The sequence below is a fragment of the Acipenser ruthenus genome, chromosome 5 (assembly GCF_902713425.1).
Source record: "Acipenser ruthenus chromosome 5, fAciRut3.2 maternal haplotype, whole genome shotgun sequence".
NCBI classification, from domain to species: Eukaryota; Metazoa; Chordata; class Actinopteri; order Acipenseriformes; family Acipenseridae; genus Acipenser; species Acipenser ruthenus.
This window is the reverse complement of record NC_081193.1, coordinates 35588127-35606458: the sequence shown is the minus strand read 5'-3', so window position 1 is coordinate 35606458 and position 18332 is coordinate 35588127. Positions and strand designations below refer to the sequence as shown.

The 18332-nt window shown below is 35.6% G+C and overlaps 1 protein-coding gene across 1 annotated transcript; it reads left to right on the top strand.

Moving 5' to 3' along the window:
- The first annotated feature begins 3901 nt into the window (after positions 1-3901).
- On the top strand, positions 3902-16581 carry LOC117403244 (ectonucleoside triphosphate diphosphohydrolase 6-like). The gene is made up of 14 exons (XM_034005247.3): positions 3902-4070; positions 6604-6923; positions 7579-7655; positions 8118-8261; positions 8427-8502; positions 9955-9990; positions 10175-10263; positions 10510-10589; positions 11593-11657; positions 13556-13657; positions 14105-14245; positions 14835-14891; positions 15004-15116; positions 15204-16581. Exons 2-14 carry the CDS (start codon positions 6680-6682, stop codon positions 15285-15287), a joined length of 1308 nt encoding a protein of 435 aa, XP_033861138.3. The 5' UTR covers positions 3902-4070; positions 6604-6679; the 3' UTR covers positions 15288-16581.
- The last annotated feature ends 1751 nt before the right edge of the window (positions 16582-18332 follow it).

The window sequence follows — 18332 nt, the reverse complement described above, 5'->3', positions numbered from 1 at the left end:
GCAGCAACAGCACGCTTGCCTTCAACAGATGACTCTGTTTTAGTAAGGAAGGAAGTATCACTATTTTTAGGCTTTCATATGCTCTGAAATATTATCTACTTAGGTTTATTTAATGTTTAAACGGGTCAGCGAAATCCTCACTGCATTCCATAACCTACCCGGGAAAAAATATATAAATTATTAACGATTTAAGTAGACCCGTAGTCATAATATACATTTGAAAACAGGAAAAAAAAATTTAAAAAAATAACTAGATTACCTATTTACTAAGTTACCTTATTAACAACGGTGCAAATGCAACAACTAAAAATATTATGTCCAAAAACAGGTTATGCTTTTGAACAACAAAACTAAGGTTCCAAACAAAATAATAAAAAAGCAATTGTCAACAAAAGTCATGAACTGAACTCGAATTTTACTGTTGAACACTTGAGCAGGGACAATGGAAGATGGTGTATCTTGTGCGGTGTCAAATCTAGCCAGAATAAGCACATTGTTTTGAAGTGAAAATGACTTTTAGTAAAATGCTTAGTTTGTTCGTGTTAATCAGCTGCAAGACAATTAAAGCCTGTGTTCACATCACTTGCTGTATGATGTGAACACACTTTTACCGATCCTAGGATTTTGGGATTGATTTTTTTTTTAATCTCAGTATTCAATTTTTCTAATAACAATATAATGGCTTTTGATTTTATTAATTGCCGGTCTGGAGGCGTAGGGTAATGCACTCACATGACAAAGGAGTTCTTCAACGATAATGAAAGAACACACAAGGATTGCAACTATGATAACAGTCGTGTCGCTCCAGCGTCAGTGCAGAACAAGCGAGTGATTTCACTGAGTAGTGCGGACCAGCTGCCTGCTCAACTCAATAATATGGTTACTTAAAAACGTAAAGGTAGACAAAACACTAAACTGATTAAACGACTAACTGAACATTTAAACTCCAGAACATAAGAAAGTTTACAAACGAGAGGAGGCCATTCAGCCCATCTTGCTCGTTTGGTTGTTAGTAGCTTATTGATCCCAGAATCTCATCAAAGCAGCTTCTTGAAGGATCCCAGGGTGTCAGCTTCAACAACATTACTGGGGAGTTGGTTCCAGTCACCACTGCCAGCTGTATTCATAGAGTTAACCTTTCCCAACAGAAAGTAAACGTACAAAAGTACGGCTGTGGTTTTATTTTAAAAGAGATTCAACATTGTTGATTTGTTTTCTAAGTCATAAAGTACTACAACATGGTAAAAAAAACAAAAACAAAAAAACGTGTTGTCCGCCATTACAGGATTTTTCTCACATACCCCTTGACGAGAGCTCGCGTAACCAGTTTGAAAACCACTGTGATAGAGAACTTGATCAGCTCATGAACTCATAGTCAAAACATGTTAACACAGACTTTTTTTTTATTTATTTAGTCGTCGCCAATTATTTTTACCCCGGTTTTCACCCCAATTTAGCATGCCCAATTATTATCTGTATCCCCGGCTCACCGCCCGCAACCCCCCCGCTGACTCAGGAAACGGAGGCTGGAACACGCGTCCTCCGAAACGTGCTCCTTCCAAGCCGTCATTTTTCGCACTGCAGATCCACAGCAATGCTACCAGACCTATAGTGCCGGAGGACAACACAGATCTGGCGGCTCCGCTGCAGAGCCACAGGCGCCCTATCGGCCACAGGGGTCGCTGATGCGCAGTGAGCCGTGGATTCCCCTGCCAACCTAAGCCCTCCCTACCCGGGCAGCGCTCAGCCAATTGTGCGCCGCCCCCTAGGAACTCTCGGTCACGGTCAGCTGTGACATAGCCTGGATTCGAACCTGCGATCTCCAGGCTATAGGGCACATCCTGCGCGGATCGCCTTTACTGGATGCGCCACTCGGGAGCCCCGTTGTTAACACAGACTTTAAAAAAAAAGTTTGAGAAGCTGGGTCATGTTGGCTTGAGTGGTAACGTCACACCCGGAAGAAACGCACTGTACTGAGGTTGAAATGTGAATGCGCATGCTTGCACCGGTTTATTTAAACAGAAAATAAAAGGTTCAACAAAGAAAACACGGCACTTCGGGCCAAAATAAATAGACAAACAAAACGAAAAGACACTAACATGGAATGAACCACAGATAATGTTAAGAGTTTAAAATAATACTGCATGCAGTATGCAAGAGATTGTTAGATTTAACATCTCCATCAAGGCAATCTTTGTAAAGCGCCCCTAATGTGGCTTGTTTTCTGTGACAGTACTGACCCCTGCCATCATAAAATGCATAATGCAACTCTTTTACAGATGAGCTAAAATACTAGATGGTTGTTTTCTGGAATCTGTGAAAATATTATTATTATTTATTTATTTAGCAGACGCCTTTATCCAAGGCGATTTACAGAGACTAGGGTGTGTGAACTACGCATCAGCTGCAGAGTCACTTACAACAACGTCTCACCCGAAAGACTGAGCACAAGGAGGTTAAGTGACTTGCTCAGGGTCACACAACGAGTCAATGAGTGAGCCGGGATTTCAACTTTAACCACCGAACCACACAGCCTCCTATATTCAACTTAAATACCAAATTCAAACCCCCTTTCTTTTTGTTATTATACATCTGTAAATGATGTATGGTGGAGACTGTTTATATTTAGTTAACTGTAAATGCTGTTGGTTTATTTTGTTTTAGTACCAGTATAATGTTATTTTCATTCAAAATCTGGTACGTCTTTTACATCGTTTTTAATATGAAATCCATTTGGTCTTGTAATTTTTTTTGTACTTGTGCAACTTTGCACAGACTTCTCATTTTGTTTTGTTCGTCGTGAATTATTTTTTCTTTTAAAAGATAAATTGGTTGTCTGTTTCCAGTTTAACTGCAAAAAAAATGATGTATAATTAATGGTTAATATACCTCTTTTTACCAATAAAAACACCCATCAGATCGCAATTGATTGCACATAACCCCAAATCTGACAGCGTACCTCTTTCAATCTGATAGCGTATCACTTTCTGACATCAAGTTTTGGTACACGTACCACATTTTGACAAGGTAGCACTTTCTAACACTACACCGGTATGTGAGCCCCTTAACGTGGTTATGCTTGTATTGTATACCTTTACATTGGTCATATACATCGGATGATTAAATAATAAAGTTTTGTATTGGGCGCATAGCTAGAGAATGCTCTTTTTGATCACAATTCTATTTAGTGATGTTCACTGTATTTGGCTTCTCTCTAATTTCCAATACATGGTTACCTATCAATTACTGCATTTTTATTGCAGTAGTTCATTTATGCAAGTATTGAGATGAGTATTGCATTGGTAATATACTTCGAAGGCAGTAACTAGTAATGTAATATCCATTATAAAAATGCAGCCACCTACATACTACAGTTTTATAGCACAACAGTAAAAAAAATAAATAAATAAATAAATACTGGGCTTACTAATGCTGCAGTATGTTCTTTTTATTGTTTTGTTTTTAAATCTTTGCTTATAGGTTTTTCAAAAATACCCCAAATAATTGGTTTAGGGGTATACTACATTTGAACTACATTAAATACTTTTTAGTGACATTAAAAAAAAGAAAAAAAAAACGTTTCACGTTCTAAGTTTACAGTACTGTCTAATATGAAAGGAAAGTAGCGTGTTTTAAATATAAACAATCCTTTACAGCAGTTAGAGCAGAAACGCTGAAGTTATGCTAGCATTGAAGTGTGTGAGTGCTGCTCTTGGTCATTGTTGCCAAGTCTCGCGAAAGAAAAAAGCGGCACTGCCTTTCAAAACAAGCCTAAAACAAGCACACCACGTGTTAGGTGTTTATGCAAATTCCAACCGCGACTCTAAAAAAAAAACAGCCCAATTCCGCTTATTATAAGCGGACTTGGCAACTGTGCTCTTGGTGGACAGCGTATTGAGTGTGTTCACGTTTTACCAACGTCATACACAGAGGTGACGCAATCACTCAGAGACAACACAGACTGGCTGTGCTCAGGTTAAGTGTCCAAAGAAAAAGCCCTTAATTTTAAACAGACGATACATTGAAGATAAATAGAATTCGCCGAAACTGATAAACATGTATTTGTAAAAGTGAGTACCAAAATGTTATATTTATTCATGTATACTCAGAAACATGGTTTCGTCTTAACTTTTAGTATCCGAGTAAGTTTCTTGAGTTTCGTATGTATTAATATATCTATTTTAGGAGGATATTTTTTGTATTGCGGCATATGCATGTATCTGGAAGTGTTTTTGGAAGAATGACAATATATTACCTATCGGCTCTTTTTTTTGTAAAGTTATGTGACTGTAATAGGAGATACCGGTGTCCTGTGAAATAGTTTACTGTCCGATGCGCATGCTCAATGGAGAGCGGACGCTATTTCATCTCTTCATGGTTAAGCCACATAAAATACTTCTTGTAGTGAAATAGTTTTCGGAGGAAACAGGCACTTAACTTTATTCCGCGCAATTAAGATTGTTTTATACATTCTGACACATCTCACAGTATTATCGTTTGTTTTATTTGTCTGAAGGAAAATAATATTATTAAAAAATAAATAAACAGACTTTTTAGTGGAGTTTTTCCTTTCTTGATTATATTTAGAAAAACACACCCGATTTAACCCAATATTTCAACAAAAAATTATACCCGATTTAAAAAAAAAAAAAAAAAAAAAATCAACCGAATTTGGAAACAATTTACCCCCAAAATCTGAACCCCTAGCCATAATTAGAATGTATTCGTGAAACACCATTCCGAATCCAGGATAATTTCAACACAAGACAAATAATGCACAAACCCAGTAGTTCGCAAACTGGGGGGCGCAGACTGTATCCAGGGGGAGGCCTTAGAAGGTTCAGGATTTTTATTTTATTTTATCACAGCGCACATCTTAAAGTATACCGTATAACAGGTGGATAACTTATTTTGGCTTTATTGGCGGTTTTGATTGGATCGCCAATAATACTTCCACCAATCAGAGGGTTGCATACAGTGCTTGTAGCGATCCCGCCCTCTGCCACACTGGTATACAGAACAGGTTAAAGAAGCGAATGGCAGTGATGTAGCCAATTTGCTTGAAAACATTAAAAGTAGACCGGACATCTCCATCATTATTCAACAACTCAAAGGACGAAATGGTTAATGTAGCCTTTGGAAAAGAAGGTACAATAAAATTAGTTAAAATTTTAAAGTTTAAACCCGGGGGAATTTTATAAAGTGGTACATCGTTACAAGGTGGTACACGAACCAAAACTTGACCCGTGTAATGTTAGAAAGTGGTACACTGAGATTTTGGTACAGGTGCAATCAATTGCGATGTGATGTGTCTTCCTATTGACAAACATTTACCATTAATTATACTTTTCTTTTTTTTGTGCAAACCATTAATTATACTTTTTTTTGCGAAAAACTGGGAACAGACAATCCATTTCTCTAAAAAGAAATTCACGACGAATAAGACAAAATGAGAAGTCCATCGCAAAGTTGCAGGAGTAAAAAAAAAAAAGACCCAATGTATTGCATATGATAAATATTTTCATAATATTTTCTTAATGCTGGAAAAATATGATAAATTCAATTGTATGAAAAAAAGATGAAAAAGGCCAAAAACAGCATTAAGTACCAGATTTGAATGAGCACTTACGTGCTTTCTATGCGGAAGTTGTTTAGAAGTTTTTTAGGCATGCGCGAGCAAGCGCAGTGCCTGCGTACCACTTTTTATCCACGTACCTGAAAATAACTCTACACTGGTTCACTGTTTACAAATCATGCACAAAACGTGCCTTCTCTGACCAAATATCCCATTTCATTTTGAATTTACAGACTTTCCTTGATGAAAACTAATCCACATCTGGGAGGTTACTAGATGTCCTCTGCTTTTGACCAACTCTGAGGACACCTGATTTTTAGTCCCGTGCGAATCATGCTTTAAATATGGCACACTTTTTGTACACAGTTTTATGACATTAAAAGAACAAGTGTGTATCTGCTATCCCTTTTCAGTTCTGGGGAGCTAAACTGCTGCCCTTTGTGGCCTGACGTCCACTTTGAGGACTCATAACTCAGTAATCATTTACCCTGTGAAACTGATATTGCATATACAGTCTTTGTTGTTGTTAGATAATCTGGAGAAACTACAGAGAATGTGATCATTACAGTGGTTCAGGAGTTCTCGCTAACACAATACAGTGGTTCCGTGTGTGTAACGAGTATCAAAAAGAGATCATGAATACATTGAAAGATCAGACCGCTCAAACTTGGCCCCTTTTAGGTGCTCATTTTCATCTGTCATGGGCACCCCCAACAAAGGCTCATAACTTAAAAAATAATGAAAGTTGAGAGCTTCTGTAATATTTTGGGATTTTTCCTATAACACTTCCGGGTACTTCCATATGCGATATCAAAAGGTGAGGTAGTGAAGATCTCAGTATTTTATCATAAATTCAGTAGACATCATTAGGGTCAACTGTGGAAGTACATGTGTTGGGGAAAATTTAGATAACATTATAAATAGTTAAAAATGTGACTAAAGTGTGTGTGTATGTGTGTGAGCTGGCTCTTTGAGTTAAATATATATATATACACACCTATATAATAATTATTATTTTTTTTCCCCAGGTGAAGCTATAACTAGAATGGCTTCTGCTTAAATTCAGGAGATAAAAAAAAAATATGCACTTCACACTCAGGAATCATGAGGATACCAAAATTAGCCAGTGTTTTTCTACTGCTGGTATGTCTCGTTGTTTATTTGACATATGTCAAGAAGCACATTGACAGTATGACTCCTTCAGACTCTAAAGACCCAAATCAGTCTAGAAATGGAAAGGATGAGTTGTGCCATTCAGAGGAAAGTAATTTCCTATATGGGATCATGTTTGATGCTGGAAGCACTGGAACAAGGGTGCATATCTTCAAGTTCAAGAAAACACCCAATGGTATGTCTAAATCTAACAGAAAGCCATGTAGGTTTTAGAATTAATGTAAAATGTAATGTAATGTAGGCCGAAGTATAAACAGATAAGTCTAAAGCATTGTTCTGGTACATATTTCAATTTTTAAAAGCAGGTTCTCTGTCAGAGCATATTGTTTACATATTGTCTTAATTTTGATATAACAAACTGAAATATTTGTATTTGTTGTGGTATTTTATAGAGAATGGGAATCTGTATTATTGCTTGCGCTATTTAATACTGTGATACTTGAAATGTATTTGCCTACGATTGTAAGTCGCCCTGGATAAGGGCATCTGCTAAGAAATAAATAAATAAAATAAATAAATATTTACAGTCGATATAGCTGTAACAGCCCTGGCGAGCACAAAGTGAAGAAACTAAAAGCTATTTCTGAAATGGTAGGATAAGTCTGATGGTTTTTAACTGGCTTTCGCACATTCTTTTTTCTTTAAAAAATAAATCCTGGTACTGAAGTACAATGCACATAGAACAAATCTTATTGCCAGCATACAACCCTATTAAGAAATGGGAACATTAGAATATGTATTATTTCATTCATGACTTAACTTTGTAAAACATTCCAAATACATTAAAACATTTTTTTGTCTTATCTTTCATTATTGTTTTTTTCTTCCAGGGGCTCCTAAATTAGCACATGAAACATTTAAAGCTATAAAACCAGGACTGTCACCTTATGCTGATGATCCTGAAAAGGTAATACTGTACTACACAAAGTGTGCATGTTAAATGTTAGTAGACTTTTAATATTCTCTCCTGAGGATGCACATACCCAGTTATTTAGTGCATATACCACACAGCAACGGAGAATATTGGTATTGTAGTTGTCTGTTTGTCTTCACATGTGCCACACTTACATTTTTTATTTCATTTGATTGTATTTCAGAATACATCACCTAATCTGGAACTCTTTTCCACATCACATAAATTAACCACAAATGAAGGAAACACCTCCCCAGAATTTGGTCATTTCGACCTACATTAAAAATAATACTCTGCAATGTGGATCAATTCTTAAAATTTGATGTCCATTTTCTCAATTTGATCTTTTTTGTATGTTATCAGTTTAATGATTGGGGCGATATAATTGGCCTTCTCATCATCATCATCATCATCATCATATTGTGCCTGTTTTTTTTTCATAATCCCTGCCAATAGTGCACTGCCGGAATCCAAGAGCTTCTTAATGTTGCTAAAGAGAATGTTCCTTGTGACCTTTGGAAGAGCACTCCCCTTGTACTGAAGGCGACAGCTGGACTGCGTCTGTTACCTGGTCAAAAGGCTAAGCAGCTGCTGGATAAGGTGGGTTATCACATCTTGTTTGCATAACTGTTTTGTATCTTGGTACTAAAAAAAGAAAAACAAACACAGACTAACACTTGTCGTCTATCGTAATCATCATAGAAGTTTGAATAAACATATAATGGAATTAAACTGGATTATGACTTTGTTTTAACATTCTCAAAGGTGAAAGATATATTCCAGTCATCACCCTTTCTCTCCAGAGAAGACTGTGTCAGTATAATGGATGGCTCAGATGAAGGTGAGATTTCAGGGTTGTACTGTATTTAACATTAGCAATTATCTAGGATGTATTGCAATTGAAGCACAGGAAAGTTTCCCAGAATCGTACAGCTGGTCAAAGAGTGTGGAGTAATGGTTAGGGCTCTGGACTCTTGACCGGAGGGTCGTGGGTTCAATACCCGGTGGGGGCACTGCTGTTGTACCCTTGAGCAAGGTACTTTACCTAGATTGCTCCAGTAAAAACCCAACTGTATAAATGGGTAATTGTATGTAAAATAATGTGATATATGTATAATGTGATATCTTGTAACAATTGTAAGTCGCTCTGGATACGGGCGTCTGCTAAGAAATAAATAATAATAATAATAATACTGTAGTCCAAAGCTGTTACAGGTGCAGTATGTAGAATGACATTTGCTTCTGCTACTAAAGTAAACACATGGATTTGGGTCTGACAAGGACACGGAAATCTTTTTTTTTTCCCCAGCAACATGCTCTTATCTTTCTACGTGATAGACTTATCTGCTCAATAAGAGCCATATGAAATGTTTACTTTCAAATCCCTTATTTTCTTAACTTAAATGCAGTCTTTTTTTAATACTGGTTTATATTGTATCCCCATTTAACTAGAGACTGGGAAGGTTCACATGTGGATCTGTAAGATTTAACATTATAATTAATTTTAAAGATTCATAAAAGCTGTAAACCATCATTATAGAACTCAAGCCCATAACATTAGAAGGATCAGTGGGAAATACACTTAGGTCTTAGCCTGTTATGTTTGTGTGTTTTCCAAGTCAAGTGTTTTGAGCATATGACACATTTTATTGAAATGAATATTTGAGGCTTGCTTTTACATCATTATCTTATATATCTTCTTACATCATTATTTTGTTTTTGTTTTATTTTGTAAAAATAACACACACAAGAACATGTGACATTTAAGATTGACAGTGCTCTGGGTTCATAGAAAGGACAGCATATAGTATGTGTTTTCATACAATTATTATTTTCATTAAATCTGTCAGGCAGAATCAGGACTCAGATTTTATCCTCTTGCTCAGATTTCCAGATAGAGATCCCAAGCCTACGAAATTCCTCAAAGACTTTTACCACAGACATAAATTAGTATAGAGATTTTCTCCAGCCATTGTATTGCACATTATCTTGAGCAGAGATAATAGCCCATATTCACTAAAGCTTTCCTAATACAAAAATCAGTCTTTACCCATAAAAAGCCTAAAAACTAGAAACTTAAGAGAAAATGAGTAGCAAGAGCTTAGTTCATTGGCATTTTGGTGACCGGACATTCCAAGTAATCTAGAGTTGACTATACATATACTCTATATTTATTATTCAGCACTCTTGACTGACAGGAGGAATTGAGTCTCCAGATTATGCCTTTAAGTTTTTGATGATGTACAACAGATTTATTCTCCTTTGTCTATTGACAATTGCATTTCCATTACAGGCATTTCAGCATGGATCACAGTCAACGTTTTAATAGGTGAGATTGAATGTTGTCATTATACCTGAAATGTTTCCCGCAATTAGCAATCAGTTTAGTAATTGTAAGTCATATTATGTAATGAGAATGATAGATTCTTAGGCAAGGTCTACCAAATATAAATAAGGTTTTACAGAAACTTTACAGAACACCTCTAATGCGTTCCCCTGTTCTTGTTCTACAGGCAACCTGCATGGTCAGGAGCAAAACACTGTAGGAATACTGGATTTGGGAGGGGGCTCAACACAGATAACATTTGCTCCACGAGATGATGTAAGACAGATTTTCTTTAATGCATAAATTAAAGCATCAATCTTTGCATTAATCCTCAGGTCCTCAAAATAAATGTGCATTTTATTTGGATACAAATGCCAGATGTTTTCATGGTGTCTTTTTGTCTTTTGCTGAGTCACATAAAAAATGTGATAAATAATTTGTTCAGTTTCATTCTTCAGTATGGTCCTTGATTTATACATTTACCAGCACTATTTTTTTTTCTTCTGTATTCTGTTTTCACAGAAAACAATCCAAACCTCACCAATAGACTTCATCACATCGTTTCAAATGTTCAATAACACCTTCTCGCTCTATTCACACAGGTAAGTATGTGACACATGAGAAACAACACACCACATTTTACTAGGGTGCTAAAAGTTATCTCTTACTATGTGTAAATGCTTTCTGAAATTCCCATAAGGTGTACAGGTCAAGTGACTATGTAAGTAACTCATGTGAAACGAGCACCTCAGCCAACAGGTGTCAATGATGAATTGGTCCCCATCGTTGGGGCATGTCTATTTGGTTTAAGTGTTGCCAAAACAGTCCTCACAGAAGTGTAGAAACCTAATTTCTGACATGAACAGGAAAGGTTATATCCTGTGGTTTTCTGACCACAAAACATGGTCCTGTGATCCAGGGTAAAGGCTGTTAGACAAATCACTCTATACACTGTTTAGAAGTGATGGGCATATGCACTTGTGGCAATCAAACAACTAATTCTGCACCCCTCAATATGTTGTTTGACCTGTCAAGTGAGAGGTGTCTGATTGAGCCCCTTTATGGTTTTGGTTTCCCATATGATGGAATGACATCAACCCTCTTATTCCTCTGTAAGACATAGACAAGCTGTGTTACAAACTTGGTCCATACAAAAAAGAAAAAATACTGATTGAAACAAAAATACATTTGGGTTGCTCAAGTATAAATATACAGACTGCACATAACAATATTTTAATCAAAATACAAACCCCTAAAATAAGTGGAGGTTCAATTCCATACTGTATTTCTGTGATTTATCTAAATAAATATAGCATGTTCAGGGCCGATAAGATACCCATACACTGTACAAGTGTTGGAGTGGTTTGCAGAACTTGCTATCTTGATCACCCAGCAGTTATCAGATCTCAGCCCCATTGAGGATTTATGGGACATCACAGATATAAGTAAATCACAGAAGCACACATTACTGTGTAAGAAATCATTTTATTCAGATGATAATAATTACAATTAAATAAATAATTCCAGTATAATGTAACTTATTGATGAAATGCATGTGGTTATACTGGAGTTCTTTATTTTACCACACAATTTATTTTCTTGCAGCTACCTGGGACTTGGTTTAATGTCAGCAAGACTTGCCATTTTGGGGGGGTTAGAGGGGATGCCCTGTAAGTATTTTGTTTCTATGTCTATTATTTACACTTCTCTTCCTTTGAGGCAGCAGTTGATTTCCGTCAGGAATGTGATGGTTTGGAGGGAGTGGATGTTTAAAGGGGTCAAATATGTTCCCCTGTACATTGCAGGAATTGTGTTTTCTGGAAAAATCTGAGTGTACCCTTGTTAATGAGGGATCACTCATACAGCCTGTATATTCAGACCAATCCACTGTAATTGTTACTGTAATAACCCTCATTGAGGGCCATATTAACAAAGAAAATTGCCAAAGAAAAACACTGCTGTAAAACAGAACTTCAAATAAGTAACTTTTTTTTCTTGGCTAGTTCTGTAACATAAGCAGTTAGTTTTTTTGTTTTACACAAACATGCTGCAAACTTAGCTAGGTGGTCAGTGTTTTAAAATATGTCTCCTAGTATCCTAACTTGGTATAAAACATGCAAGGTTTACAAAATCTTTTCCTTGAATATTTTGTTATATATAATATATAAATATAATATATAAAGTGTTATATATATTATATAATTGGAAGTAAGTAACAAAATGAGGTAGTCAGACATTTCGGCCAGTGCCTTCCTGAGTGTGCTGTTAGAGCAGTGGTTCTCAAAATGTTTTTGGTGCGCCCCCTTTGGAGAACTTTTATTGCTGCGCCCCACTTCCGAGATGCATGCCCCATGTGCACTTCCCCCTTCTAGTAAACAGTACAGTATTTAGAAAAGGATGATTTTCCCAACATATAATAACATATTGTTCTGAAGACAGAAAGCAAGATAGTACAGTACCACTATTCAAATACTTAATAAACTTGAATATAAAAGAACACCTAATGAGTCATATTTACCTCAGTGAGTAGGATGAGCCTGCTTGCTAGTGCACAGTTTGTGGTATCTCGGCTTGATTACGGAGTTTCAACCTCAGATCTGTCGCTACATTCAAGCGTTTTCTGTACTTGTTCTTGACGTAAATAAGCAAATAAAACCCTGTTTCGCAGATATGTTGAAGCAAAGTGAACAAATATTTCGACGGCTGTTTGTGACAATTCAGCTAACTCTTTGAATTGAGAGTCAGAACTGATCAACAGGCATAATTTGAAAATTATCTCTCAAAACAGAATCACGAGCAACGTCAATCAAATTCTCTTTTAGACTTGCAGCAAGACTTAACTGATCAGCAACTTTCATTCCACATACTATCGATGCCATTTCAATCGCTGCTGGCAGCACAAGATCTTCACCAATCGTATGAGGTTTTCCACTTCTTAATATTTAGTTTGGTAGGAGACAGCTTAGTGCTTTGTGCTTTGGCAGGTGTAGCGCTGCTTTCTCCTATGAATTGAAAGAGCTTTCGTTAGAAAAAATCTTGTGGCATATACCCCCCCCCCCCCCCCCAGTTTGAAAACCTCTGTTAGAGGATTCTGTGGACTGCTGTAATTGTAGTTGTGTGCCTGTAGATGTCAGTATAATGAAGTACAAAAATATTTAACCAGAACTGAGATCTCAGCTGTACTGATATGTTTGCAAATGAACCACTAAAAGGCAGACTTTCTCTAGGGCCTCGAATAAAAAAAAAAAAAAAAATCACAGAATATTATAGTATTTTTTTTTTTTTTTTTTTTTTTGATTGCTTCATCGGTCTAAAGCTGCAGTACCCCCTTTGCACTTACTCTAATTGTTGGGGACACGAAAGAAAAAAATATTTAACTGTAAAAAAAAAAAAGAAATAAGTTCTGTAACATTTTGACGTTTATATCACAAAACATGTTCAATTTGTTCAAATTTCTATCTTGTATTCAGTAACTTTTCTATTTTAACACCATATTATTTGCCACAACAGGGAATGCTTTTTTTGGTTCACAGAGACTATTTTGATACTTAATGTAATGTTTTAACAGTGGAGGAAGGAAACACATTGGTGAGCCCATGCTTAGCACCGGACTATGAAGAACAGTGGGAGCATGCTGAAGTAGTTTATACAATCAAAGGGCAGAAAGCAGGTAGGGTGGATGTTTTCGTATGTTTTATTTTTTTGATAAATAAAAAATAAAAATATTGTCGTGCTACTATTCATTTCAATATTTTTCCCTGGTGTAGCATGAAATAATAATTTGGGGTGGAAACAGGGTAGATGGGGTTAGCCTTAAATAATTGGTACTGTCAAAATGTCATATTTACCTGGAAGGATTTGTAAATTAATATTGCAACCCCAATTATTTTGTTATTTGAATATTACATATACTTTCCCTACCCAGTCTTGTTGCAGCTTTTTACATGATTGTTTAAGAAGCTTCCTCTTTTAATGCACTAGTTTTTATTTTATTTTATGGAACTCATTGTGTGCTGTATTCTATGATATCATGGTGCATCTATAGTTGATGGTGGTTTGCCTACAATAAAACCATTAACCAAGCATATCTAATTATTTTGTATGTGTTTTTATTCAGGAGAGCCCCTCTATGAGTCCTGCTACAGCAAAGTGGAGAAAATGCTCTATAGAAAAGTTAAAAAGGCAGAAGAGGCAAAAGATATGGATTTTTACGCGTTTTCATATTATTACGACAGGGCTGTGGATATTGGTATAATTGGTAGGTGTTTTGATTTTTCTCTTTCTAAAAAATGAACACTACATTGAATTATGTTTATAGTAATCTATTAGATTTGTATTGTACTCTTTTCATAGATTAGAAAGGATTACTATTAGAGTAAAATAGGGCAGCAGTGTGGAGTAGTGGTTAGGGCTCTGGACTCTTGACCGGAGGGTTGTGGGTTCAATCCCAGGTGGAGGACACTGCTGCTGTACCCTTGAACAAGGTACTTTACCTAGATTGCTCCAGTAAAAACCCAACTGTATAAATGGGTAATTGTATGTAAAAATAATGTGTAAAAAATAATGTAAATATATGTAAAAAATAATGTGATATCTAAATTGTAAGTCGCCCTGGATAAGGACGTCTGCTAAAAATTAAATAAAAAATAATAATAATAATAATAATGTTCTAGAATTTGTGACTATAAATGCTAGAGCGTAATACATTTCAGATGATATCTGAGTACTGCCAAGTGATTTGTTGTCAGAAACTATATAATAAATTAATTTATCAATATTTTAATAAGTCATTGTGTCTAGTATTCAATTGTAGTTTGAGAATAACATGTTATGTATTCCTTCTCCAGATGAAAAGACAGATGGTAATATAAAAGTTGAAGATTATGAAGCAGCAGCCAAAAAAGGTAAGACAGCAGTAGAACATAATCTATTTAGGTTGTGCATGTTAAATATAGGGTGATACACTTAGTTTTCTGATGCAAACTACAAATGTCCTGATTTTGTTATTCTTGATAGTGTGCAAAAGTATGGAAACTGATCAAGGGAAGAACCCATTCCTTTGTCTTGATCTAACATATATCGCGGCCTTGCTACAAGAACTGGGTTTTCCAAAGGACAAAGTCTTTAAGGTAATACAGTATTTTATGGAGCACTAAAAGTTTTTCATGTAAAACATTATTTACTGTTAATGTATGTGTGTTTGTTTGTTTTTACAGCTTGCAAGGAAGATAGACAATGTAGAAACCAGCTGGGCACTGGGAGCCACCTTCCATTACATTGAATCCCTTCACAAACACTGATGAAGGACTAGTTTGTGCAATAATGTAGAAGCATCTTATTAAGAACCGTTTTTACATTTATGAAACATTTTGTTAATGTTTTGTTTTTGTAACAATTTATATTACTATTTTTCTCATTTAGAAAATACAGCAGATTGCTTTATTGTTATATATGTGTAATATATAACAATTTTGTATAAACACACACACACACACACACAGGGTTAGAAACTAACAGCATTGTGGTACTCCTACCTTTTGAAACTTGCAAGTCCTGATGTGAAGTGCCTAAGTTGGAATCAACAACAACAGTTGGGGTCCCTAAAACTAGGCTTACATTTTATTTTCCTAAAAAATAAACACCGTTATAAATTTTAATTTATTGTTTATTTTTTGTTATTTTTTTTTAACAAAAGGCACCTTGGTAAATGCTCCTACGGATCGATCAATAATCTGTTTGCACCTTGTTACTGAGCGATTACTGTACTGTGTGCTGAAAAACTGACACTGACGGCACAAAACGGGATGATAGAGTGATGAAATAATTGAATTACTAACTACAATAATTAATGTACACACGCAGTCTTCACTAAAGTCACAATTTAAAGACAGTATGCTTCACTGTAGCCCTCGAGATGAAATTGTTAGCTAGGTGGCTACATTTAATTAATTTTTTTTTTTTAATTAGCAGTGGGAGAAAACCACTTCAGCAAGTACAGTAGAATCTGCCAGAACTGGTGGACGCTGAATCTACTAGGTTGGATATTAAGGACAGCATAACAAATACAAAAGAAAAACAAGGGAAAACGCAGATCTTTTCAAGAAAGCTGGGAGACTTTGTATAAATTGTATGGGAGATGAAGGGAGGTTTCATTTCTGAGTGTCTGTTTTGTAAGCATTATGAATGCTTATTCACCACTGCTACAACCCATTAGAAAATTGACTTTCCTGCATTTTTTTAACGCAACACTGTGAATGTGAGAGCATATGTGTACATTTGTTTTAAAAAACAGACATCAACTAGTCCTCAGATTTAATTAGCCTCGGACGAACATGATTTTCTAACCCTGTGAATGTACTATATACTCCTAATACCATGGTGCTAAACATAATCAACATCTCTTTGTTTAAGAAGAGTGTTAATTTTATGTTTAGTGTGTTGTGTGTAATTGTATAACAATTATTTTAGTTTTGAATTTGAAAGTTATCAGATAAATTTTGTAATCTGGCAAAAGCTATTATTTTATTTTAGTAATGCATTTATTTCTACCAATTATTTGTACCAATTATATGAAGGATATTCTGCCAAAACATCTATCATGTATTGTGTGAATTTTCTATAATTATTCTATACTTAAAAGCACAAACATTATTGCATAATAAATAGAAGACCTTGATCCATTAATTCTAACAATGTGTTGCAAAAGCAAATGTAGAGAAAAATTGAATGTGTTCCATAGGTTATGGAATTGCAATACTTGTGTTTGTTTTGTATCTTGTATTACCAACAGCTGCAGAAAACTGTTTCTCAAACAGCAAGCTCAGGGATACGGCTGGTTTACCTATCATCATTTTTTACAGTTACCGTAAAAATCGGTGTATAGGTCGCACAGGCGTAAAAGTCGCTCCCCCCTTTTTGAGACTTCAAGTTTAGGAAGACACCATTTTGTATTAAAATAGCTTTTTTACAATAGATTTTTTCCCTACATGCTCAACACCGATATATAAAGATACACGGGTTTAGTTTCGAAATCTTGTTTGCAACATGTTATTGCATTAATAATGTTAGTGTTTTTCGTTTTTAGTTAAACTGTTAGAAACTATTCAGTTTTTCATGTAAATTTAAGTGCACTGTCAAAATATATCAAATATAGATATTGTATTAATCCGTGCATTTGTGTTTATGTACTGTATTCCCTGTTTGTTTGTGTTTGCATGCTGCGTGTTATTCCCTCCCCACTGTATTCAATTAAATAAAAAAGCAAAAAAAAACAAACTAAACAGTGCACCCTCTAATAACCAGTAAACAAAAAATCTTAGTGCTGCATACGTTGCAATACAATCGCATTACATTTCCAGCTGTAAAAATACATTAATTGTGTTAATCAGAACCACACACATTTTACAAGTGTACCACTGCCACATACTTTACAAGTGTACAGACCAAGTTACGGTATGTTATGAATTAAAGTCATTCAAAGTACTCCATTCAAACAATGTTTTCTAGATTGGGCCATAAACGCGTTCCTGCTCTATCAGCTCATTTTTCTTTGGCCATATTAAAGTTCAACAACATGCAATTTCAAACCTGTTGTGTAGCATTTTCGTTTTTTCTGACGGTCCTACTTTATCCCGTGTAACCGAGCCTTTGGCGCTGTGGTTCATTGTGCAGTACATGCACACTTTATTCACACAATAAAATAAACAAACAAAACAAAACAAAACAAAAACCTACCTCCAACCAGGAGTGCAAAACTTTTTCTTTCTGATTAATCCTAACCTAACACTACTTGACGGCTAAGCCGTTTCCCAGTCACACACAATCCAATACAGGTCTCCACAGTACCTGCTGTTGCTGTTTCCGACCAGACAGGTCTCCTCGCGGATGAGAGGTCTTCACGGGTCCAAATTAATCAACCCGACCCTTATCTGCCCAGGCCTGAAAAAATGCTTTTCCTTTCCCCAGCTTAGTATATGCACTGACTAGGTACAGTATTAAAGGAGTGTTTTTTTTCCAGTCAACCTGGAAATCTGGCTGAACTACAGACTACAGTGTTTATTCCATCGTGAACCTACGCAGAGGACTGTAAAATGAAATATATAATATGCTTGTGTAAAAGATCGAAAGATAAATACATTATGTGAAAATCAAATGAACTGAAGTACGATCTCGTAAATGCGTGATTTTATTACAAACACAAGAGCAAATGGAATGAATTGAGATGTAAAATTTGTGTTTTGCAAAACTTGTTTTCCTTCTTTGTCCACAATAACAGCAAATGATTCACGCATTTTTCTGTGAGCTTTTGTTCATGGAATTTGTTTTTCTTTCACGTCCTTCATAAA

Coding starts and splice junctions, on each gene's coding strand:
- LOC117403244 (XM_034005247.3), top strand. CDS start 6,680: ATGAGGATACCAAAATTAGCCAGTGTTTTTCTACTGCTGGTATGTCTC. Junction 7,656..8,117: donor ATGCTGATGATCCTGAAAAG/GTAATACTGTAC, acceptor CCCTGCCAATAG/TGCACTGCCGGAATCCAAGA. Junction 9,991..10,174: donor CACAGTCAACGTTTTAATAG/GTGAGATTGAAT, acceptor CTTGTTCTACAG/GCAACCTGCATGGTCAGGAG.